Source organism: Drosophila montana, unplaced genomic scaffold (assembly GCF_035044405.1).
Source record: "Drosophila montana isolate Dmon_TW-CO22-7 unplaced genomic scaffold, ASM3504440v1 contig_3733_1, whole genome shotgun sequence".
NCBI lineage: Eukaryota > Metazoa > Arthropoda > Insecta > Diptera > Drosophilidae > Drosophila > Drosophila montana.
This window is the reverse complement of record NW_026998620.1, coordinates 2,861,249-2,887,442: the sequence shown is the minus strand read 5'-3', so window position 1 is coordinate 2,887,442 and position 26,194 is coordinate 2,861,249. Positions and strand designations below refer to the sequence as shown.

Genomic DNA, 26,194 nt, shown 5'->3' with positions numbered 1-26,194 from the left:
GCGCTGGGCTCCTGCCTGGGCACTCCTTAAAGTGTGTGCGATTTGTTGCGTCGGCCAACTTGGGGCCTTTAATGGCGTTACAATTTGCCTTCGTTATTGTTGGCGTCCTGCTGGTCCCGGCTAGGTGTTTGCTTGCTTCTCTAATGCTGCTGCTGCTCGACGAAGAGTCCGAGAAAAATGATGCCACAAAGCCCCACGGTGCAAAATGCTCATTTATTCCAAACTGAGTGGGGTGTGTGGCACACAACAGCCCAAGTGGCAGCGAGCGGGGCAAAACATGGGGAATATGTTGCACGTTTAACGTTCGCTTCAGAATTTATTGCTGGGCGTCTGCGCGGTTGACAGTCGAACCCATAAAAACTCCCTCGGAGTGAGCGCCTCGTAGTTCCGGGGCGGGGTGCGGTACTTAAGGGCCGGCCGGGTTTGGGGGCTTGGGGTTGCACGTTTATTGCATTTACAGTTACTTAATTCTTTTGCATGAACTTGCCACATAAAACAATAATAATTGCACACCTTTACACACAGCTTTCTCGCACTCGCCCCCGCCCTACCATCTCTCTTTCATTCGCAGGTAGGAAAGGTATTTTGATTGCCGGCAAACTTTTTGTAAATACCCTTAAACTTGCAAAACTGCTGCCATTACGGCACAGCACATTTTTTGGGGCATGTCGCGTTGATTGTATTATGAGTGACGTGTACCGCAAAAAAGCTTTTAAGTCATTAAATTCATTTTGGAACAGCATCGGGCTCAAAGGATTTTAAAGTGCACAAATTTCGATGCAAAGCCAGCCCAGGTCTCAACAGGACACAGGACAAACGCAACGCTTGCCACATTTACATGCCATTAAGACGATTTACAGACCGAAAGCAGATACATACATATATGTCTGTCTGTCTGCCTGTCTATGGGCAAATGTGTTTCATTAGGCCGAATGAATTTGCGCAAGATGCGTGAACATGTCAGCCGAAAATAAATCTACTAATATCTACGATTTATGCCAAAAGCGCACACATGCTGAATATATGTATATATGGATATGTGCGAGCTGGGACTGAAAAATAAGACGGAAAAGCAACATTTAAAATCAGCCCGATAAGCCACAAGAGAAAGGCGCATTTGCCCTATACTATATTTTGTGGGAAAATCAGAGAACACAATCTGCATGCAAATGAATCAAATGAATTGGTTTTGCCAATTTTTAAGCAGAAGGCAACATCATATATGGGGGGGCGTGGCAGCGCCCCATTATAGCCCAGTGGCTGTGGCTCATGTCTGCGGTTGTTGTTGGCAAACTTTTTGCCTTATTTGATTAAATAATTTCCATTTAACTTCTTACTTTATGCTTGCCTTTGGCTTAGGCGACGACATCTACCACTCCGAGGCAAAGGACTTGACACAGCACACACACACACACACACACACACACACACACACACACAGAAATGTTCGTAATTAAGAGCAACAAATACGCACTACACATAACATACATAGCTGTTTGGCAGACACGCACAACAATTTAGCTGGCAAATTAGTATGGCAAAAACTTAATCTTTGGACCGCAGGCCAAAACCTCGAGAAATAAAAAAGGTATGCGAGCGCACAAAATGCGCCATAAGCAACTGCCATTGATTGCCCTCTGTATACTAACTATAGCTACACATGTATATTTAGTTGTGTGTGTATTAGTAAAAAGGACAGCTACACCTTTGATATACACGCTCAGCTAATGGGAAGAGCGGGCTGATAAGAGCAGCATTTGAAACAAATAAGCGGAGTGCCCGACTAGAAGATAGCCAAGCATTCGAACTAACTTATTTTTTTATGTGTATTTTAGTTTTTTTAATTTATTTATTTATGTTTTATTTTGCGCTGGAATCGATCAATGCCTTCGGATCTCTACCAAGCTAAGGGAAGGATGCATAGTTACTATTATGTGACTTATATGATATTTGCAATGAACCTATTTACAATAATGGTTAAGGAGATGTTTAAATAATATGCCTCATAGGTAGGTCGTCATGGTATAAACTATCTTCTAATCATATGTATATCTAAGAAGTACATACAGACAAACAGCCTGGCCGCTAATTGACCTCTTTACGCACCGACTGTGCCTCATCTTTCCCCAGCCACAGACTATGGAAAATGCAGTGTTGACTATATATCCCAAACATGCCACCAAATTCTGTGTATAAACCAAGAATCAAGGAATGAGGTATTCACAAAAATTGTTCATTATCTGTGTATTCTATACAAGAAACTACATATCAAGCTTGCTGTGTCTAGCTCGCATAATCTCCCAGTTGTGTTTAAAAAACCAGGTGCAAAAATCAATATTCATCAATATTATACTTATCTACATAATGTAGATATGTATATTGATGTATATATTTTAAATCCCGAGTCTTTAGCAGTCTTCTTCGACAGACAGACTAGATCGACTCAGCTCGTCGTGTTGAATATATATAATTGATTCGGGATGTGAGATACTTTCTTCTGCCCGTTACATAATCCTGCACAAAACCAGCATACCCCTTTTAACCATTTTTATTGGGTTCTGGGTACAAAAAAAAACCATCGCTGTCTGATTAAAATGAGGAGACACTGTGACTTGGGTCTCATGACAGCTAGATTTACAATATGTGGTCACATATAAATTTCTGCATGTACTGAGCGAAAAAATCTATGAATTGAAAATAACAAATATTTTTTTTAATTAAAATTCCATTTTGTTAATCTTATCAGTCCATAAACATACCTAAAATTTTGTTATTTTATTTTGCCTACAAAAACAATATAAATCAAAACTCTTGTTGCAATTCAAGAAATTATTGCGAGAATATTTTGCACATTTCATGGAAAAGTGTAGTTTAGAATGTTTTAGAATTTGTTTAAATGGCTGTGAATTATTTACGACGAGATATTTTTGTGTCTCAGGCCAAGAATAAATCAAATGCAAAACATTTTTAAATGTTTGTTCAATAAACACAAGAAGAAACTCATTTTGATAGCATTTAATAATGCATACTATTTTTGCGCAGTGCACACAGAACTAAATACAGACCCGGGATTGGGGCTTAAGGGGGGAGGGGGGGGGCAGGATATAAATGTCTGGGTGGCGCCGTTTGGCTGTGAGTATGTAATGTGGAAATAGGGTTAAAGCAACAAAATCCACGCACCAAGAAATGAAGTGAGGGGCGACGTGGGCAATGGGGCGGCGATGGGCTGTTATGGGTTAGCAAATTGTATTGTTTTTGTGTAAATTAGTTCATTCTGTTAGTGCGTGTGTGCGAGAGTGTCTGTGTGTGTGTGTGTGTGTGTGTTTGTGTGGGTTGGTTTGTGCGCTCAATCCTCAGCTTGGACGACGTGTTCGGTCCTTTTAATTTGCATGTTTTATGTTCACTTTATGAGATTTGAGTTGGTCTTGAGGTTTAGCATAAAATATTAAACTGGCCACATGTGCGTGTGCGTGTGTGTGTATGTGTGTGCGAAAGGTCTCAAGTTAGCTGCGATCATAATTTATCGCTGAGCTTTCGTGTGCGCAGACCCAGTTTCAATTTGAGCTTTATCCTGACATCGCCACAAATCTGGCGCATGTTTAGTTCCGTTTTTGTTTTGTTTTGTTTTGCTATTTATTTAATTTATTTATTTATGTCGCTCACTAAAACCACTTTAATCAGCCGCAGCCGCAGCCGACATTGCCAGCGCATCTGGCCTCGGGATTAAGCCCGCCATTTAAGCCAGCCCGATTTGGCCAGCCGGTCGTTTAGTTAGTATAAACCGTCAACACGCACGCCGACTCGGTTAATGACGGCTCGTTAGTCGGTCAGTTGGCCAAACTGATTTTATTTATGGTCAACTTTTACGACACATTCAGAGCGGCCAACTGGCAAAGCACATGCAAAGCCCCGGTTAGGTATTTAAAGCAGCCACACGAATTGAATTCAAGTTGAATAATATAAACATTTGCAAAGCATAGTAAATATGTTATTAAACAAACATGCCGGTCAAATTAGTAGACAAAAGCCATGTCCACTTGGCATTAGGAGTAGACGCCACTTGAGTGCGATTGTTGCTCAATTGCTGCCAATCACATCAATAATTTAACTTATCGAGTGAAATTCCATTTGTGGCCAGTAACAGATGAATTCCTACGTGCAGTCTGCGAAAGGGAGTGCTTTGTGGCCACATTTTAAACTCTTTACACCGACATAAACATCGGGCAAAAATACGTGCGTGGCATGATACACTGTAATCGAGGTCAACGACATCAAAGCGAACGACAGGACAGCTGAATGGATGCCTGAATGGGACGGATTGTGGCATGAAATTGATGAGAGCTGCTGCGTTGTGGCGATGTGACAGCATATTCTGCAACAAAACAAGAGAGAGAGTGCGCCAGTCGGGAGTGTCCGACTAGCAGATGCTCTGTACCAAGCGCCAAACTCTCATTACAAATAAAAAAGCTACTATCTATACAAACACATATACACTGGCCCAAACTATGGCAAATGGGTTCGTGATATATGCAGGTGTTTATTTTCCACCAAAGCCCAAGAGCTTGTTTCCAATTTGTAGATAAGGAGGTATCCAAAAAGTATTCTGGATCCATCCATAAGCCCCGAGATATTCTCAACAAGCAGGCTTTCCATATCGATTCTCTTCAATTAAGTGGAAACGGGGCAAATTATAGAATATTTTACAGAAACCTAATCTGTGAGAGTAGCATGAAGGCTACTTTCCAAATTACTCCAGGCCTTATAGTCTCTGAGATCGAACGGACAGGCGGATATGACAATATCGTTGATAAGAAAGGCCACAGATATACGCACAACGTGTTTAGGGTATCCAAAAAAATACCCATATCCCACTAAGATCCTGTCTGGTGGCAACCAAAGCAATCAACTGTAAAATGTAGCAACAATGGCACTTCTCTCTCTTTATATCTCTGCTTCTTCGCCGGCGCGCTGTGCCTGATATGTTGCCAGCGAGTGCAAGTGAAGTGCGATCTGATGCAGCATGCACAGGAGATGCTAAAAAGAAAAAACGAAACGAAAACGAACAACAACTGGAGATGGCACATTGCTGGCACATATTTTCCAACGGCTGTCAACAGAAATTGCTGTCAGCGAAGCAGCCAGGACATTGAGGTTTTCAAATTGTTTGCTTACATGCGGCCTTGGTGGGCGGACGATTGGGGTTTCGTGGTGCCGGGTGGGTTGGGGTTGGGTTGGGGTTGGGCTGAAACCCGACACGACCCAAACCCAAACACGTTACCATAAATCTGGAAATGAAATAAGTGTACACTCTTGTATAGTTGACATTTGGTCACTCAAACTCGTTACGATAGCGAATGAGTATTCAGGCTATGTCTCACCCACTTACCCCCCGCCCACATTTCCCCCCCTTATCCCGCATGGTCAGCAACGTTAAGTTGAAGGACTTGTAGCCAGCACGTACCGCATGTAAGTGTCCCTATGCGTATGTGTATCTCTCTCTCTTTGTGTGTGTTTGTCTGCCACAAGCACATGCGTCAATTTAATAACAACAAGAACAAGCTGGGCAAAAGAAGAGGAAGAAGCGACAGTCAACCAAATAAATGAGATATTACCAATTTGTATTGAATGCCCCGTATGATATAATGGCCAAGGCGATGGCACACGATGCTCCGCTTTGGTTTGCTGAGTTGTTGTCGCTTATCGAACCATCTAATGCCCATTCGGGTTATTTGTGCTGTCCCCAAACGCAATTAGGCGAGCACAGGGCAAACACTTGCAAGTCATTAAGCGTGTCAAAGCCGAGACAACACAATCACATTTATTAAGTATACGACGTGAGGGAACGGAACGAAGCCCTGCTAAGCAAATAGATAAGCATTTGTATAGCTGAGCTAACAAATTGCATATTAAAGGAAAAGTGTTCGACACCTATAAGTTGAAGTCGTTTATATTATCGACAGATCGATGCTATATCTATCAAAAGTTAAACGACCCTATGGGATATTGCAACGCAAAGTACAAACTATAAAAGGAAAATATGTCAAAGCAGGGCTTTCCATTTCCACAAAACACACAGCTGAATGGACAAAACATGTGCCAAACCGAGCTGTGCGCCAGGTTCCTGCGTAGCATGAATTAAATGGACTACAAAGTAACAAAAACAAAGTAAAACAACAAATTGAACAAACGAGAAATTACAACAGTCTTTGGCACGCCGAAGAGCAAATACTCTCACAGCTTGGCTGGGGAGAATCTAGAAGTTAGTTATTGCTGTGCTTGTTAAGGACATCTTGAGAGGCAGATGCTTCCTATTGAGCTTCATGATATTGTCAAAAAACAGATGAAGAGTAGTATAAGATAGAAGTATAAGAGACATGTTGATTATTTGTAATAAGGAATTATCTATCGATAGTCTGATTGGTGACGTTGAGCAGAGCTGATATGAGGAAACTGCGGACTCAATATCTCATTAAAAGAAAATATAAATTTAAAGTATATATATCAAATATAAATAATATTCAATGTTGGATTTGGCGAGCCTTCCATTTTATAATTATTTTATAATAATTTTATAATAATTATAAATAATATTCATAAATAATCAAAGTCATGGAATGTATGAAATACATTCCTGACAAATAAATACATTTTGTGACAATATATTAGTCCGATGTTAACAAGATATCGAGCACAAATAAGTTAAACTAATCAAAGCCGAGGTTTGGTATAATTATCAACAAATTTTTTATGCAAGAACTTAAGTTTGGGCCGAGTATATATATATATATGATGGTTCGATCCGATCCAGCTGGTTTCGACTTGCCTGCCAAGCTGATAACCTGACAAACATAACTGTTGATGCTGATCAAGAATATATATATACGTACTTTATGGGCTCGACGATGTCGCCTTCTATGCGTTAGAAATTTCATGACCTCCACAAGGGTATAAAAACTGTAGGAAAATAGGAGAAAAGCGTAACAGCAACAGGACAGATTGGGGGTATTAGGGGAGTGTAATAGCAGCAGCAGCAGCAGCAGCAGCAGCAGCAGCAACAAAGGAAATTCGTACACAAATTGTAAAGAAATAAAATTTTAGTATGCGCATATTGATTTTATGATCAGAAATAACTACGCATAGCGGGCATATCGGGAGGGATATATTTCAAAAAGTGCAAAGCAATCACGAGCCTGTCTCTCTGTGTGTGTGTGTGTGTGTGTGTGTGTGTGTGTGTGAGTCCATGTCTATGGCAAAGCAATGTTAAATTGCCGGGCATGAAATCGAAATAAAAAGCGAGAGCACAGCGTCGATTTTGGAGCCAGTTCCGCAGCTGACAGGCTGGCGACAGCCGTAAAGTATCTGCCGGCCATACATTCGACAGTTGTGATAAATTTTTGTGTTAGCAACACATTTTTTCCATTTTTTTTCTGTGGGTTTGCAAAACATTTGCCCGCATTTGCCACGTTCGCCTGGGTAGCTGGCTCGCAATTTCTGTGGCATCCTTAAATATGTTTAATTTAATGCAAATTGATTGGGCGCCTGCCGCCCTTGCTAATACAGTGTCAAGTTCAAGGCTGCCTGTGGAATTGACAAGGAAAATATATGTATAAGAAAAGCCAACGGAAAACTTTTTTATTATTGTTAATATATGCACAGGAAAACATTCTTCAAATCTAAGACACACCGTCAAAGTTTTTAATCTCATTTGCTCATTTTTCGCATTATACGCTTCATAAAAATGCCATAATCCAGTAAACCTTCTGCTCTCAATTGATGCCAGCAAAAGGCCAAACAAATTTCATCAGACGTTAAAGAAATAAAATAAAAACGAATACTTCAACAGCCCAACAAACAGCAGGGCCAATAAAAACATGAGAAAAAAAATATTAGCTGCGGGCGCCGAAGTTTCAATACACTTACAGACAAATACATGTATATGGCTGGCCAATATATTGCTTCTATTCAAAGTACGAATATTCAAAGATATTGTTGGTTTTTCTTTTTCCTATAACTTAGTCAAATTTTGGGCAATGGTTGAGAAATTATGTTTGTGCCATGATGAAGCTCATAATTAAGATAAGTCGTTTTAATAAAGAACCTTAAATAAAATGTCTAACAAACAGCTGGGCCAATAAATCATGAGGAAAATATTAGCTGCGGGCGCCGAAGTTTCAATACACTTGCAGACAAATAATATATTCAAAATCCGAATATTTAAAGGTTTTGCTCGTTTTTCTTTTTCCTAAAACTAAGTCTAAACGAAGTATATTAGGCAACAATTGAGAAATTATGCTTAAAATGATTGTGGTATGATGAAGCTCATAATTAAGATATGTTTAATAAGTAAAGAACCTTAAATAAAAGGCTCTTTATATTCATTGTCAGTTCCGATCTATGTGATCAGTCTGCAGCTAAAAAATTAAATGAAAATGATACAAGTCAAGTTTTTCCAGCTTGAATTAAGCCTACGAAAGTAAGTTGCTCTGTGCATGGGGGTAATAAAACCTTAATACCTTGTTAAGTCACCTTCAAAGCTTTAAAAAGTCGTGCTGAAATTAAGATACTCTCTTTTCTTTACAAGCTTCTAAAAGCCACAGCAAATAGCAAAACAGAATGCAAGTGTTTAAATGCTGTGACTGAAATCGAAACCGAAATCGAGACAAGACGAGACAAAGAGAGACGAGGCAAAAGAAGCTGTTTTTTTTTTTGCGAGCTTCTACGCCCAAATGTATGCCACAAAATATTGTTTACAAATCTCTTCAGCAACGCCCACAAATTTGTATGCTGGGGCGATGCTTGTTGTTGCTGTTGTTGTTGTTGTTGTTGTTGTCGCTTTTGGCATGCGGTTCAGAGAGGTTGTGGATTTCAATATTTACTTTGGCCAGCAGCAAAGGAAACAAACAGAAACTTTCTGCTGAGGCCGCTTAATGATAGTAGCTTAAAGTTATCGCTGCCGTCGATTGTTCGCTTTATTAAATTAAGGTCGGATAACAAGAAGAGGGCGGCACTTTTACCAGCAGACACATGAGCACAGAGAAGCCGCCATAAATCGGCCAAGTGGAGTGGAACAGAGCTGAATGCTGTGCGGAGGCTGAAGGCGACGCCCTTTAGCACATGTCCAGCAACCACTTGAGAGCCGTGCCGGGCGTCCACTTCAAGCGGCTCGAGTTGCCAGTGTGTGCGTGTGTGTGAGTGTGTGTGTGCTTTAGCTGCATAATAATTATGTCAGTTTTGGATAAATCGATGCAGAGTTGGAGGGCGGCAGCTGTCGCACACTTGAGCGGTAATTTGAACTTTAACTTGACTTTAAATGTGGCGGCAACAAACTGAAGCGACCTCATGATTGTCCTTAAAATGACATTTGCGACGACTGCAACAACAACAACAACAACAACAACAGCCAAAAGTTTTTCCCCTTCGCAGAATTGAAGCCGGAAAAAACAAGTAAGGCAGTGCACGGCCAACAGATACCCCGCCCAGCCCAGTTGCCGTAACAAAACACTTTTTACAAATAGATGTTGTCTTCTGTTTATCCGTTGTACCCGCTTTTCAATGGCTGCAGGGTATATAAGTAAAAGTGTCAAATAAGAAACTAAATCGCATGTCCGCCACGCCATTTTGTAGCTGACCCTTTTTTCGGCGGGCAACTCGAATTGAAGGCTGCTCATTTATCGCCCTCCATACATACTATATATATATATATATATGTATATAGCCTTGTGGGCTCCGCTGGGGTCGCTTTTAGCCCCCGGACGGCATTTAATTACGCTCGTGTTCGCTGTAATGAGGCAAATTGCTTTTTGCTGTCAATTAAAGTAAAGTTTTCTCCTTTACGCCGCCACCCATTAAGGGGCCAATCAAATGTGGAGCACGATGGCAGCGTGTGCAGCTCAGATTTTTGTGGTAATACCCCGGCTGTAAAGTAAAGTCCCAGCCACACACACACACACACGCCCATTCTACGCACACATTTATATTTAGCTCTGTGTTGTTTCCTACATACACTTCCACTTCCACTTCCGGGGCGTGGCGCAGTTTCTACAATTCGCGACGTGTTCTAGTTTCGCTGCGCCTTAAAAACTGACAGTTAATGCGTCTCTGTGTGTGTGTGTGTGTGTGGGGGTGTGTGCGGCGTCTTAGAACACGTTTGTAAACATCTTAAATGTGCTTTTAATGAGCAGCTTCCATACCAAAAAAGGCAGCTACATTTGTTCCCCTGCCCGTCCCGTCTCTCGTATCTCTGTGTGTCGCTTCATCCTACCTGGCATCAACTTATATACGCGCGGCAATCGCCTTAGTCTGCCGACAACGTTGTTGTATTTTAATAATGTTAATTAGCGCTCTAATTAATTGTTGCCTTTAGTGCGCGCATGCTTAACGCGGCTTCAACATGCACAAGCCCCCAACTTAAGTCCACACATGTGCAAGATTTGAAGTGGACCCGGACTCTAACTAATTGAAGTCCAAGTCCATTTGCCGCCGTGGATAAGCATCGGCAGCTGCTGCACTTGCTGGCCATGTCGTTTAAAAATTAATGCAAATTATAATAAAATTATTACCGGCATTTAACATAACAAATCGTTTGCCTTGTATGCAATCAGCCACGCCCCCTTCCCCTCCCCTCCCCTACCTTAATGTACCCGCTTGCGTGCAGCCGGCACATTTTATGGCAATGTGAGCATTTTTAAACAGATCACGAAATAAAGCTGCAATTAAGTGTTTCATATTAAAACAGAACACACACGCACAATCCGACACAAAGTGCTTAATATGCAGTTTGTATTGCGTAATAAAAACTGCAATTGTTTAACTTGTTGTTGGTGTTGTAAAGATTGTTCAATATGCCCGGATTCAATGACAGACGAAACAGCAATGCATTTAATGTCATTAACTAAGTGCTTTACGCGAATATATAAAGGCAATTGGGCCGGGCGATTTTAATTAAACGCTACTTTACAATCGCAGCGATATTCGCACTGAAACCATAAACAATTTCAACTAGCAGATACTCTGCAAAATGGAGTAAAATAGTGAATATGCAAATAAAATGTAAAAAATTCCATTTATTTTGCAATAATTCTATGATTGAAATGTGCAACAAATTTGCCAAATGACTGACTGCAACATTTTGAGGCACTGAAGCGCGTGCAACAAACTGACATCCGCTCAAAAAAAAAAAGGTCACGAGTTCAACCAGCATACCCATTTTTGCTCAATTAAGGCTACAATAAAATTCAGTTAGCCAGCTGTCCATGCAAACTCTATAAACTCTTTCAAAATAAATAAATACAAAATTTTCAATTTATTTTCGATGCTGCTAATAATAATAAAAACAAAGCGACATTATATAGCGCACTATTCAAAAGTCTGGAAACATAAAGAACTCAATCAATTTAATATTTATATTTACTAAAAAAAAGTGCAATTTTTTCATAAAAATAATTGAATATGATATGCCCTCATGTAGAAATTAGAAACATTTGCAACTGGTTTACTAAAAACTGAATCAAACTGGAGTGCAATTAAATGCAATATATTATTGAAAATGTTGGAAAGTGACATGTTAATTGCTAATAAATAGTTTTCAGCCAATTGACAATTGCAAATTTAATTAATTCATATTCGATTACTTGTGCCTTTCTGCAAAGGTTTAATAGGAATTTAAAAAAACAATAAATAAATTTAAATTAAAAATATATACCTGTATTAACACAAATGAAATTTGAATATGAATATGTTGATGATGAATGAATATGAAAATCATGTGAGAAACAATTTAGGCAATGCACAAAGCATAGAGTCTAAAGGAAAATTAATTATATTTTTTAAAGTAAATAGAAATAAATATACTACAAATATAAAGTTATATATAAAATATAAATTTGTGAGCTTAAGAAAAATATACAAAATTATTAGCTGAATGCACCAATAAACAAAGTTATATTTAGATATATAACTAAAATAATTTAAAAAAAATTATTTAAATTCAATTTAAAGTTACGAAATAACGCTAGCTAGAAATATATTTGTTCGCTTAGCTATAATTATATTCAAGGCAGCTTTTAATAATGTACAAGTTATGCATTTCAAAAGCGAATTTAAACAAAAGAAACTTCTTAAAAACTTTTGGTATTGAATTTCATCGAATTTCAACAAAATGCACAATGCTTTCAATAATTGATCGCGTAATATGCAACGTGAAATATGTTAGCCTCCATTTAAAAGTCGTTGTGGAAAATAGCAAATATTGAAACTCAATAGAGCACATTATGTGCATGCGGTTTTTTTATGCATGTACATATTTAAGGCCATAAATAATGGGCCAGTCGTGGCCAGTCGTGGCCAGAGGGGGGGGGCATCGGGCAGGCAAAGTTCGCCTGCAGACTATACAAGCCAGAACAACAATGGAAATTGCGTGAGCTGTGCAAAACTGTTTTGCTTGTTAAGAGATGGTCAACAGCAACGGCAGCAGCAACAACAAAAACAACAAAAAAGAAAAAAAAAATACCCATTCAGAATGGTTAAAAAGGGTATAACAAATGTATGCAAAAGGCAGAAGAAGGCATCTCCGACCACAAGATCAGCACGACGAGCTGAGCTGATCTAGCCAGGTCTGCCTGCCTATCAGTCTCTTCATCTAAATGTCGATCTAACTAGAGAATTTCGATTTTGAAATATATATCATATACATAAAATATATATCCATGTCAATATCTAGTTCCATTTTCGAAATAACGATTAAAAAAGATTTGCGGGCTTGGTTTTTTAGGCATAACTCGCAAAACAAGCTCGAATATTATACACAGATTGTGAATATTATTTCACTTCAATTAAAAAGAAAAACATAACTAAAATAACTTAAAACTAGCGACTTGGTCTTGGTAATCACACACACACATTTGGAAGCCATAGTTATGCATTGAAAATTTCATAAAGAACTTTAAACAACGAAGCTATTCAAGAACTCAATTTCCGCAATGCGGAGAAGCACAACCTCAGATTGTGTGTGTGTGTGTGTGTGTGTATGGAAGACAGGGGTATCTGCTAGTCGAGCACGCCCGACTATCGCAGTCTTGTTTGTTTGTAGTTGTTGCTGTGGCAGTTGCAGTCGTTGCGGTCGAGCCCCGCCCACAGCACAGTTCAGCCCCTTCCACCCCCAACCCAACCCATCGAAGTCCCTCAATGGGCAACTTGTGCATGGCTTACAGCCGCAGTTGTCCATTTGTTCGGCTCACAAGTGTCATGCTGTTTGCACCCATTTCTGTGTGTGTGTGTGTGTGTGTGGGTGTATGTGTTAGTGTGCCAATAACAATTAAGCGTTAAAATTTGTGCAGCTTTGTTGCCGTTCCTGCCTGCATTGGCTTGTGCATTAGCCGTACGCGTTGCGTATTGTGCGTGTGCGTGTGCGTGTGTGTGAGTGAGTGAGTGTGTGTGTGTGCGCGCGTGCTTGCAACCAACAAGATTTGTTAGCCTGTACAAAACACAGTAATTATTTTATGCTTCTAATGGCCAGCAGGCGAATTTGGTTACAGCTCGCACATGCGAACGAATCGCCCCTTTTGGCAAGTGCCAAACCAAAGCTGGCCCAGTAGTAGATCATTTAAAATTTCCGATTGGCTTGACAGACACACACACACACACACATGCACACAGGCACAACCCGATATGTTGGTAGCCTTGGCCATGCTTGGTTAACTGCTTGCCTGGTGTGAGTCCGGCTCCGGCTCCGGCTTTGGCTCGGGTTTTTGGCCCAATGCGAGGATGCTTGTATTTAATTTACTGTTGAAATTAACGATGCGTGCAGCAGTGTTTGTGCCTGTGTGTGTGTGTGTGCGTGGGTGTTTTTGTGCAAAAGTCAAGCCCCAAAACAACAATTTGGCAGCAATTTGTTACAACGATGGCAACTGCAAATGATTAACAATGTATGCGACATTGTGGTTAAAAGCATAATATTATCATACATTTCGATACGAGCGAGCATACACTGAACATGCTTTTCCAAACACACACACACACACACACACACATATACATACACAGTCTATATGGAAAATAGTTCTCTAGCATTTAGCCGGGCACTAAAACGGGCCCATTAGCTTATTGTGATATTTATGTGACTGCCATTAGAGCGAGACAATGCCCGTATTAATTACACATTTCATTTATTCCGGAGCACCCAAAGCCAATGATGCAAAATCAATAACTGGCCGCAAACTAGCCGGACCCGGAATTGAGTTATCATTCGTATTGCCTTGCTGAAGTCCGTAATCTAATAAAACGGAACGCAAATCGTGTTTCTCTAATTATAGAGCGCCCCGTTACGAATAAACATCAATCAAAATATATATAGCGGCTGCGACTAATGCCCGTTGGCCAAAATCTGACCAGCAGGTGAGAAAACAAATTGCCGTGCAGTAGGTCAGCACACACACACACACTCGCACACTCGCATATCGTGTCTGCGTGTCAACAGGCAATTTCCACTCTGAACGATCTGTAACAATAAAAAAAAAAAAGGAAAGTAAAAAATAGGCACAAATATGAGTACATCCCGTAACAGACCAGCAGCAGCAGCAGCAGCAACAGTTGGCGAGCTGTGGTTTTTATTTTTACGATAATATTAGGTTGGGGCCTGGCAATCAGCATAAAGTGGTTGGCATTAAAAATTGTATCAAGCCGCACAATAAAAGCGCCGTTTCGCAGCGGAAACGCGGGGGGGAGGGGGGGTTCCCGGCTGCTATTATTATTGCTCTTGTTTTCGTTGTTGTTGTTGTTGTTGTGCCTATTGTTGTGCAACATAATCAAATAATAAGCCCATAAAACCGCCGGCCACAATTAAAAGGCCGCTGGCATAATTTCAACATTTTTTCTGTTGCCTACTTTTTGGGGCGGGCTTTACGCAATGTCGGCCAATGCATTTCCGCGGCTTAGCGCATTGTGCTGCGAAAAATTGCAATTTAATGAAGCATACCGTTAGCCGCAATTAGGCGGCAATAACCAACTGGCCACGCCCCAAGCAACGCAAATAATATACTCTGCTTTTTCGCAGAGGTGGCGGGGTATATCGACAGGCACAATTTTAAATTCGATTGAAAGCTTTTGGAATGAGACCAAGAAGGCCTGAAGAACTACGGTCATTTTATGCTAATGCAAGCATTTCATATCCGGCCTTCCAGTAAAAATAAATTGTTTTAAAATTCCATAAAAATTCAAATGAATTTCTCTATTACGAAAGTATTAAATAGTATATTTTTTCGTGGCTCTATCGGATTGTTGAGGTGTTATTAAACTGGCAAGAGCGCAGCTCGTAGCTAGGCAAGCACCTTGGTCTGGTTGATATTATCTGTTGAGGGCTGCCGGCAGCAAAACTCATTATAAGCGGGCATCTGTTTAAATTTTTTGTCATTGGGCACATTTAATTGTCGAGCACTGTGGCGCGTGTTGGACATTTAGTTGGGTTATTGTGGCCCTCAAAGCATTAGCGCACATTTAAGTAGCCAGCTTTTACTTTTCTTTCCTTTCTTCTCTACTTTTCTTTTGTCAATTGATTCAAGTTGATGGCGGGTGCGAGCAAAGCCAAAGAAAATGAAGTCAACGCGTGGCAATTCCAACCGAGTCGGCGGCGACAGGGGCTCAGTTGGGTATACTATATATATATGTGTATATATATATGGGGGCGAACGGAGGCAAACAGAACGCACTCAATTGAAATGCAAGTGCAAGTCCAGTCAAGTCGAGTACAAAAGAAAAAGGAAACTGCCAGGCAAATTGGCAGCGCTGACTACAAAATAGTTGCTCCACTGAGCAACGACAAACAAGAAGGAACCAGCAGCAGCAGCAGCAGTAGCAGCTACGCCAATGCAAATCAGGAAGGCAAGGGCAGTTGGGCTAAAAATGACGTGGACTTGGGGAAGGGGGGGAAGGGGGGGTGCTTGCCCAACTAGTGACAACATTGTCAAAGCTGGCAAAAGCTAGCTGCGCGTGTTTCTTTGGCAGCCAACTGCAAATTGTAGTCGCACTTTAGATTTATTGATTGTTTCAACAGCGCCGGCCTTGTGGGTCCAACTGTCCTGCGTAGATGCTTTGGCTGCTGCTGCTGCTGCTGCTGCATTGAGTCTTGGCTTATTGCTGCCACAAAAAAAACGCTGCAACGGCAACAACAATAAAAGCTTTGCCGATGATGACAAGCGCTTCGGCGCCCCCTCGCGGCCGTCTTCGACCATGTCAGCGCGCTGGCGTCCTCGAGGCAAGACGCACATTTTTATTTTGCCTCGCTCACACAGAAATATACACTTTCAAACACTTGGTCCCTTTTTCCCTTTTTTTTATATACCCTGCACCTATTGACAATGGCTAAAAGGGCTGTAATGGCTTTGTGCAAGTGCACGTAACAGGCAGAAGAAGTCATCTCCGGTTCCAAAAAGTGTATAAATTCGTGATCAATAAAGCCTACTTCCCCGATCTGCCGCGATTTTGCCGGATGTCTGTCCGTGCAAAAGCCTAATTCTGCATTTGTTATTCTCCATTAATATATGCATATCAAGTTTCAATATTTTTCCATATTCATTTCATAAAAAATCGATAAAAATCGCTTTTGAAACTTGTATTATGTTGAAGATTCCATTATTGCTCAGCTAGCCAATTAGGTTTAAGAAACAACGCGTCCGATTCAGTACAGTGAGCATTCGATATGTGCGCATACCACAAGGTATCTTAAGCATGATTTGAAGATCAGAATATTTAGTAAGGCTCCGGCCATTTCTTCAAAATCTAAGTAGAAAACACATTTTTACGCCATGAATTCTTAAGCCCTGGTAATTTCACAACGATCGGACTATACATACCGAAGGCATTCAAAAAATCATTTAGGCCTGAGCGAAGAAGAGCAAAAATGTATGCTATTCTTGATTCAATACAATAAACATTTATTAGGGAAGAGGAAGCACGAGGTTAGATTCCGCGGCAACTGCGTGCTAGCTGCAGGGTATCTCCAAGTCGATCACACTCGGTCGTGAGCAACTTTCACTTGCGCTTCTTTTGTTGCTTTGCGCTAGCATTTTTGTGCAAACTTTTAGCAACGATTCGGATTGAAATTCTTTTGTGCTTACAACAGAATTTTTGGCTTACACACACACAAGTATTTGTACATTTTCCTTTTTTTTTTGTTTTTGCTTCAAATGCACACACACACACACACACACACATAGTTGATTTGTTTTGTAGATCTTAAGCATTATTCATACGCCATGTGGAACGGCAGCGGGTGGTTGTTGCATTTTGCTGGCTGGACAATATTTTTATCATTTTTTTTATATCTTTTAATTACAGTCATTTGTGTGTGCTGTTTCATGTTTACATTTCAATAAATTGTGCGCTTCCATCTGAGCACTTTGCACTGAACATTTTCCACTTCGCATCGTCATCCTTGCTTGGCAGTTGGCTCCGGCTTGGCTCCGGGTTGGCTCATCAACAGTTTTTTAGCGCCGCCGCCGCGTGACTGTAACGATTTTGGTCGCCCATAATGAGTTTTTGTTTCCAGCAGCTTAAGCTCGGCACAGCGGCAACAGGATGAAGACAATAGCGGCAGCAACAATTTGCCCAATGCCATTTAATTAAAAATTGCAGAATAATTATATTTCTTTTCGCATCTTTTCACTGTGCTGTGCACACACACAGTATAGACGGTGAGGTGAGGCGCAAAGAACTTTCCAAATAAACAAAGCGCAATTTGAAAATCTGCAAATTAGCGCAAATGCAGCGCAGAAGCAATGGAAAGAAAGCACAGCGAAAATGGCAAATGCAGAAAGCAAACTTTTCAATTACATTAAATCCGTTGGCAGAAGTTGGCAGCACGCAACGTTGACAATTTATTTTAAGCTGCCAGCTCTTAACGCAGCTCGCCTGTTGCAACTTACAAGCTGCCAGTTGCCAGTTGCCAGTTGCCAAAGGAGCTTTGTCCAAATGCGTTAGCCAAACATTTTCGCCAGACCAGATAATCATATGTGAAAGCACACACACGCACACACACGCACACAGGTGTTAGGATTACGTGCCCAGGCAGTTCGGCAAACTTGGCGTATGCGTAACTTTTATGCCTATGCAAAAGTTTTCGGCTCATTTACGAGCTGTGCAAAAGGGAAGCCTATCATTTGACACGTAACTTACGCAAGCAAATGATACTTTAAGTGCTCCGCAGCCGAAAAACTTTAGTTGCAGCTTAAATTTTTGGTTTATGCCGCAACAGCTTCAGGTGGCTTAACTGGCTGGGGGCGGCGCTGACAAATGCTGTCGAATATATCAACAGTAAACCGTAAATGATGGCGCGATTTATTATGCCGCAACAAAAGACGGCCAACTGCAGCAGCCGGGAACTTGCAACAAGCAGCAAGTCTGAGGCAGCCCGCTTAAATGGCTGTCGGAACCTGCCACGGCCTGACAAAGCCTGCCACAGGCTGCCACTTGGCATACTCTATACTAAATACACTGGCAGGAGGCATATAGTACGTGCTGCCGTTTAGATGTATATTTTGGCAGCCTTATACTCAACGCTTAATACTTTATGCTTATTTTGTTGCGGCATCTTGGGCTAGTTGCATGAACGCCAGCCGAGAGGATGTTGCACTGGAAATTTATTTTGCCCGGCTGAAGTTTATATGGCAGCGCTTCTGTGGCTTATGATAAGCCCGAGCTGCACTTGCGGCTCGACAGGCACTCGCTCAAAAATTCAATTTTGGCTGCCCCTTTTAAGCGGCTTACAAGTTAAATAAATTTCGTTTTTGCTTGCGCTGATATGCTGCATAAATATATATATATTTTTTTCTCTAATAATTGTTTAGCCAAGTTGCTCTAGAGTCTAAGCAGAGTCCTGGCTGCGACAGAAAAGCTTCTCATGATGTGCGAAAGCAGCAACAACCAAACAACAACAACAACAACAACAACGGCAACAATGGCAACAAAATTAACAAAAACAATAGCTAAAAGGGCATTCGTGCAGCTTGGGGGCACTTGTGCCGTCTCTCGGCCGCATCAAGTGCACTTTTATTTTTTGTATGCTTTTCATCAAAACACTTAATTTGCATAATTTCGTGAAGAGTCTGCCACAAGCAGCAGCAACAGCAACAGCAGCGGCATCCATCTGGCCGGAGATCAGAAACCGTGATGCTATTTAATTCCGCCAGCTTTAAATAAATGAAATGCAGCAGCTAAAAAATGGTCCTCAATCCGCCAACCGTCCCCCTCCCCCCACCATCGGTCGCAGAAATATTGCACGGGCAAAGCTTTTGTGTGCTGTAATTTAATATTTTTAGTTCATTTAGCGTTATGCAATTTTCCGTGCAAATCGTGCACTTTGCATTTTTTCGACCATTTTTTCGCCCATTTTTGCACGGCAAGAACTGACAAAGCATTTTCCACAGTCGTCAGTCAGTAAATGCATTGCCATAGTAAATCAGTCTAATGCACTCAATATAACTATGAGTACGTACTTACTTTAATGCCAAAGGCATCAGGCATCAGGCAAAGGCTTCAAGTCGTGGCAAACTAAGTAAGTGGATGAAAGGCTCGCACAGTGACTGCCAGCAGTCAAGCGCCAGTCAATGTTGCATTCAATTTAAGTCCCTAAATGCAATCAACTGAGCAGCAAATCGCTTGCACACAGAACTCAAGCAATTCGGGCCAAAGAAAAGAATCTGCCTTACATCAAAATTGGGTAATTCCTCAAATTTGCAGCTGTTTAACATCTATGAAAAATTTGCAAAATTTGCATTTTTACTTATTTACCTTCTGACGGAAATAAAGGAATTAATAAATTTTACGAAAAAATCAGCCTTTAACCATCAATCAGGGCCTTTTTGAGAACTGAAGAAATTTTGAGATGTAGGATAGAATCTTTGTAAGAGTTCAGTGTATATCCTAGTCTTACTAAAATGGGTTAAAAGTGTATAATGTATTTGTGCAAATGTATGTAACAGGCAGAAGGAATCATCTGCGAAACCATAAACTATATATATTCTTGATCAGCATCAATAGCCGAGTCGATCTAGCTATGTCCGTCTTTCTGTCTGTATGTATGGACGCAAGAACGTAGCTCTTTCTAGTTCCCGCGCTGAACGAGTTTGTTTCCGATAACCGATAACTTTCCCCGTTTCCAAGTAATCGATAAGAATCGATATCGAAATCCCGTTTTTTCGTTATAAGTTATAAGAGCTAGAGTCACCAAAGTGAACATGTAGCTTCTAGAATAGAATATATATACATCAAGTATCTTTCATTTTATAGCTATCGCCACCTCCCCGCTACCAGACATAGATATCAATATAGTAAACCAATTTGTGTTGCCCACCAATATAAGCCACAATTTAAATGCAATTGACTTTTTGAGAATATACAAATATTCTCTGGTACAATAAGATCTACTGTTGAAAATGCTGCATTTGGTGTTGGTGGAAGAGGGTTCAGGGTATCGCCTAGTCGGGAACTCCTAACTAGAGCCTCTTAATAGTTATTTTTACTGTTAGTAATACACTTTGTATAAAAAATCTAATAGCCAACAAGAAATTGTAACAAAATCCTTTAAATATTTGACTTTTGAATACATTTTTCCCATTTACCGAATAATTGAGCTTCGATTAGTCGAGTAAAATGAATTCGCAAGCCTTGCCCTTGCAGGCATTGTTATTCTAAAATTTTGTCTCAATTTGCTCATATCAGATATATTTTTGGTATTTATTAAAGCTATTAGTTTACTCTCCTTGCAACAATATTTTTGTTTATTTATGGAGAGAACAACTTTAAAAACAAATTGGATTTTAAATATAAAGGTTAGAAATCGCACTCAATTTCTTAATTCTGCTCAAGCTCACAAAATCGTGCAGCGAGTATTTATTGTTGTTTGAGATTTGAGCAATTTCAGCGATAAATCTCAGCGGAAAACAAATCCAATCTAAACTCATGCTCTCTCTCTCTCTTTCTCTCTATCTGCTTGCAGCTAAGCGAGGACATTGGCTACGTGCTTTACTCGGCGCTGGGCTCCTTCTATATACCCAGCTGCATCATGGTCTTTGTGTACATACGAATTTACTTTGCCGCCAAGGCGCGGGCGAGACGGGGCATTAAAAAACATCCGCGCAAAACAAACAACGAACAGGTGAGTGAGTGAGTGAGTGAGTACCAAACGTGTCTTCTTGTGGCTCTGCGAGTGATAGCTTTGGCATATTTGGCCGATTTGAGCTGCGGCCCCCTCCCTCCCCCCTCACGTTGCTCCTTCGGTCAGTTCAGCCAGAGTAAAGTTGAGCAGCAGCCGCAGATGCGAATGCAAATTTTGCCATTTGAATGAACATGAACGCAGCGTTCAGCTGCTGCCAGCTGAGGGCAGCAATTTTGCCCTGGCATATGTGGCGTATGCGCAATATTTGTAAGCTTAAAGGCGGAGGACATTTAAAGAGCAGCTCGAAGCGGGAGCAGCACGCACACCGCTCCCATTTCTCGCCAATTTGTGCGCTACGTGTTGGCCGTAATGGCTGTTCGCCCACATTTGGCAATTTCCTCATAGCTGAAGCTTGATTTAAGCTGCAAATTATCGCGCAAAGTTGCGCTGATTGAGTACAAATCTCCTCTAATGGTTGCCGCATTCAGTTGGCCACGCAGCGTCAATTACCTTTGCCGAATTGCCAACAATTACAGACCTGAGCAGCATTTGCGGCCAGCCAATTCGATCACAATTTGCATTTTCAATTAACTGGACGCAAGGCAAACACAAACAGAAAATAAAAAAAAAAAAGGAGATAAACCTGCGACACTTGACTAACAATTCGAACAAACAAAGGCCCCCAGCTGTGGCAGCTGCTGCTCAGGCATGAGATTAACCCACGCACACGCACACTCCCACACACACTCCCATTGCACACCTGCTGTGCATTTGCCGTGTGCTGATAATTGCCGCAGAGCTTACACTGCAGTGCCACGCCTTGTTTGTCGACGCGCCTGTTGAGCGGAAACTTAAAATCGAATTTTTGGGAAATGGAAAAGCCATGTACCGAACTGATTGGCGCCTTCTTTGCAGGTAACGAGCTTCACCACCGCCAACAAGAAAGGCACAATACCGATGCCATCCTCCAGCTCGGGCGGAGCGCAGCTGCAGCTGCATCAGCAGCGACAGATAGCCACCATTGAGACCCCACCGAATAGCGCGACATTGCCGATGCAAATACCGACGGTCACCATGGATTTGGCCTCCGATATATCCACCTCGGAGGCGGGCGAGCTGGAGGCTGTGGCCGCCCAGGCGGCGCTGGCCTATGCCAATCCCAATGGGGCAACCAGTCCAGCTGCCGGACTGGACGGCCTGACCGGCTCGCCCAAGGAAACGCTGCAGGTCAGCACAATTGCGACGGGCCGCGGCATTGGGCTCAATGTGCCCGTGCCGCCGTCGATGGGCGGCAGCAACAACTCCGTCAATGTGCTGAACAACAACAACGGCTGCGTGGCCACAGATGCCGTTGGAGCCACGTTGCAGCCGGGCGGCAACAGTGGGGGGGCAGCTGGCGTAGCTGGCGGCGCGGCGAGCAGCAATGAGCTGCGTGTGTCGCCGATTGCCGGACGGTGTCGTGCCCTATCCGTGGGCATCGATACGGACATGGTGAGTGAATTCGATCCATCCAGCTCGGATTCGGGCGTGGTCAGCCGCTGTGCGGTTGTCAAGCCGCTCAAATTTCGCCTTTGCCAGCCGATCTTTGGACGCAAATCGAATCAGCAGCGCCGCAACGAGGCCAAGGCGGCCGCCGTTGCGGCCAAGAACAATGCAGCCGCCGCCGCGGCCAAGGCCAAGGAGCTGACGGCCAAAACCGAACTCGAACCGGCCATACCAAAGACGCCAAAGCCGCGCGATCCCGAGAAGGAGAAGCGACGCATCGCAAGGAAAAAGGAGAAGCGCGCCACCCTTATACTGGGCCTAATCATGGGCAGCTTCATCGCCTGCTGGCTGCCCTTCTTCTTTCTGTATATCCTGGTGCCGGCGTGTAGCAGCCATTGCAATATACCCGAGTCGGCGTTCGCGATTGCCTTCTGGCTGGGCTATATGAATTCGGCTCTCAATCCGGCCATCTATACCATATTCAACAAGGACTTCCGACGCGCCTTTCGGCGCATCCTGTTCAAGTGATGTTTGGCCTACGTGTGCTGCTACAAGTGCGTCTATGCCAGCATCGAGAAGGCAACCGAACGCGCGATGGGCAGCACACCCATGGGCTATGGGCATGGCATGTATCAGCATTACAAGCGTTAGATTTGCTTTCAGTTAGTAAATTATTATATTGATTCCCTATATTTATTTGATATTTATTGTGTTTTGTAAAAGTAACGAACATTGTAGCTCATTTCAAAAGCAATGAACGGCTGTGAATTTGATGGAATCTCTCAATTTCAATTTATGCGTTTTCTGTTTTCAGTTGCCTTCCTAAGGCTGCCCTCGAACTGCAAACTTGAACCCCAGCTGCTGCACACACACACACACACGCACACACACACACGCACACACTCGACCCTCGAACTGCGCAAACACGAATTTCATCTAAGCAAACATCTTTTATGCACACTCAATGGCCATTCAACTTGATATTATTTTCAGAAAATTTTCCATTTTTCATTTTTTTTTTCTGGGGTGTAAGGGAAACAACTGCTCGGCGACAATATGTCAATGGGGCAGGTGAACAATGTGAAAAGCGAGAGCACATTTTCTGGCACTCGATTTGGGGTCATCAAAGTGTAAACCGACAACTGTCAAGCAAATGACATTGGCTGCCTCTAGTAAAAATATGTATATACTGTGCAACAAATTAATTTTATTTTGTCTCGTTCTTCGCCTCGTTGCCTGCTGCTGCGGTTGCGGCTGCGGCTGCAGATGCTGCGGCTTCTACTGCTGCTGCTACTGCAATTTTGTTGCAGTGAAAATGCATTTGAATACTCAGCTCCTATTAGCCAAAAAGGCGTATATCCGTCTGGCAGTACGTCAGATAGAAATCTATTAAAGTCATCAAATTAATTTGTTTCTATTTTAATTAGTTTCCCGCAATATTTAAGAGACATTGAATCCAATTGAATATTTTTTATATCTTCCAAATTTAAATGTAAAATATTTTCGAAATATTTCATAGTCAAAGTTTTATAGATCTTAAATCCAATTAAATATTTGAACTAAAAAAAATCCAGCAATATTCCAGAGTCACAAATCAAGTGAATTTTTTGTCTTATCTTCTTCCAAATTGAAATGCAAAATATTTCCATCATAAAATGTAATTGTTTTTTGTTTGCTTCCCCATTAAAATCAAAAATATTTCCGCAACTTTCCTAAATAGAAGAACATAGTTTCCACAGTTTTAAAGCAACTTGTCTGCACAGTCCTCACAGTTTTGCAGTCACTCAACTTGGTTATAATTATTTCCGTTGAAGATAATATACAAACTAGAGATCTTCAACAGGCAAAATTGTTTTCAAGATCAGCCACAATCGCAAGAAATATATATTTATAACTATATTAATTATAGTCCCTCGGAATAACAAAATTAGATACATCAATTATATATATTGTTTGATTACGAATAAGTTTCTGGATATGTAGCCAAACGTATGCATTGACCTAAGATCGATCTCTTTTCGCATGTCAAGTGTTATTACGCTCGGAACAGAGCATTGCGCAGTCGAGTGATTCGGAGAGCGCCGTTAATGTTGCCTTGTAGCATATTTCAGTGAAAGGCGCACATAAATGTAAGAATAATGCAGCGAATAGAAAACGCCAGACAGGCGGCCAAAATGGGCCAGCAGCAAATAGACGCTGCAGTTTTCTATGCATGCATAAAAAGATATTTTCACATTTTATACAAAAATAGACGAAGAATAGCCGCCACAAAAAGCTACAACTAATGGGCATACACAGATGTGCCATAGATGCCTCCCTGCCACTTTAGATGCCATCTATTTTTCTTTTTTTGGCCATGCATCAGCAAATGCATGCGCCAGTCACAGGAATAAACGACACGTCAGTCAGTCAGACAGTCAGAGAAAAGAGATAGGTAGTTGCGACTGAGAGAGACTGAGAGAGCGAGGCAGAGAATCTTTTGGCATGGGGCCCATTCGGGCCCCCATTTAGACAAGTCGAAAGACGAACCGCAAACTAGGCATAAACTACAGCTGCTACACGAATCTCTCATATATTTTAGACACTTTGCGTTTGGCTGCACCCAAAAATTTAAGAAGCGTGTCTCACCGAGATGTAATCGTCTTGCTCCATGTCTTGAATTTATGGCTGCTTTTAGCTTTTAGCCCCTCGTCGTCGTTGTTGTTGTTGGCTTTCAACACACACCGCAAATGTTTCCAAATTTATTGGCGGGGGCCAGCCAGACTTTAAATTGTTCAAATTCTCATAAATAATGCGCCAGCCAAATCCGTCAGTCCGTACAACAAAAACCGAATTCTATATTATTTGTTTTTGGCTGTGAAGACAGAGCCTTTTCTTTGCAATCAACATGCATTTTTAATGCCACACACTCACACTCACACACACACTCACACACACACACACTCACAATTTGATTGTCAGCAACAACTGCACTTAAATGTCAATTGCAACAAAAAGGAAGACGAAAAAAAAACAACAACAACAACAAGTGTGCTCTAATCGGGCGTGCCCGACTAAGAGATACTAGCACTTCTAGCTTTCTTCTACACACACATATGCACACACATATGCACACTCATATATTCTATACATTCTTGCTTCAAGTCCAAACTTTTACTGAAATTTTCAGTCCCTAGAATTCAGATATGTTTTTTTGTTCCAATTTTAATGGAAATGCAGGAATTTACCAGAAAAATAAAATAGTCTTTATCTGCATATACTTTATCCATCCATTAAAATATAAGTTTAATGTTATGCCTATAGAAATGGAGAGAGATGTCCATAAAAATGTTATATATCAAATTTTAAGTCTCTAGCTTGTGCAGTTTTCGAGATCGAACAGACAGACGGCTCGTCGCCTCAAGAATATATACTCTACAAGGTCGGAGATGTTTGAATATATAAATTTACACAATATATACATTTGCCTAATACATATATTTTTTTGCCGGAAAGCATTATACCCTTTTTACCTACTTTCAATGAGTTTCAGGCTATAAAAAAACAAAAGCAACAAAAAAGGCA

General features: G+C 41.4%; 1 protein-coding gene across 1 annotated transcript in view; it reads left to right on the top strand.

Moving 5' to 3' along the window:
- Octalpha2R (alpha2-adrenergic-like octopamine receptor) overlaps positions 1-23,520 on the top strand; it is a 52,897-nt gene extending 29,377 nt beyond the window's left edge. Inside the window, exons 2-3 of the mRNA XM_064693817.1 lie at positions 20,987-21,145; positions 22,061-23,520. Of these exons, the coding sequence (XP_064549887.1) occupies positions 20,987-21,145; positions 22,061-23,158 (1,257 nt within the window). The 3' untranslated portion in view covers positions 23,159-23,520. The remainder of the gene's footprint in view (positions 1-20,986; positions 21,146-22,060) is intronic.
- The last annotated feature ends 2,674 nt before the right edge of the window (positions 23,521-26,194 follow it).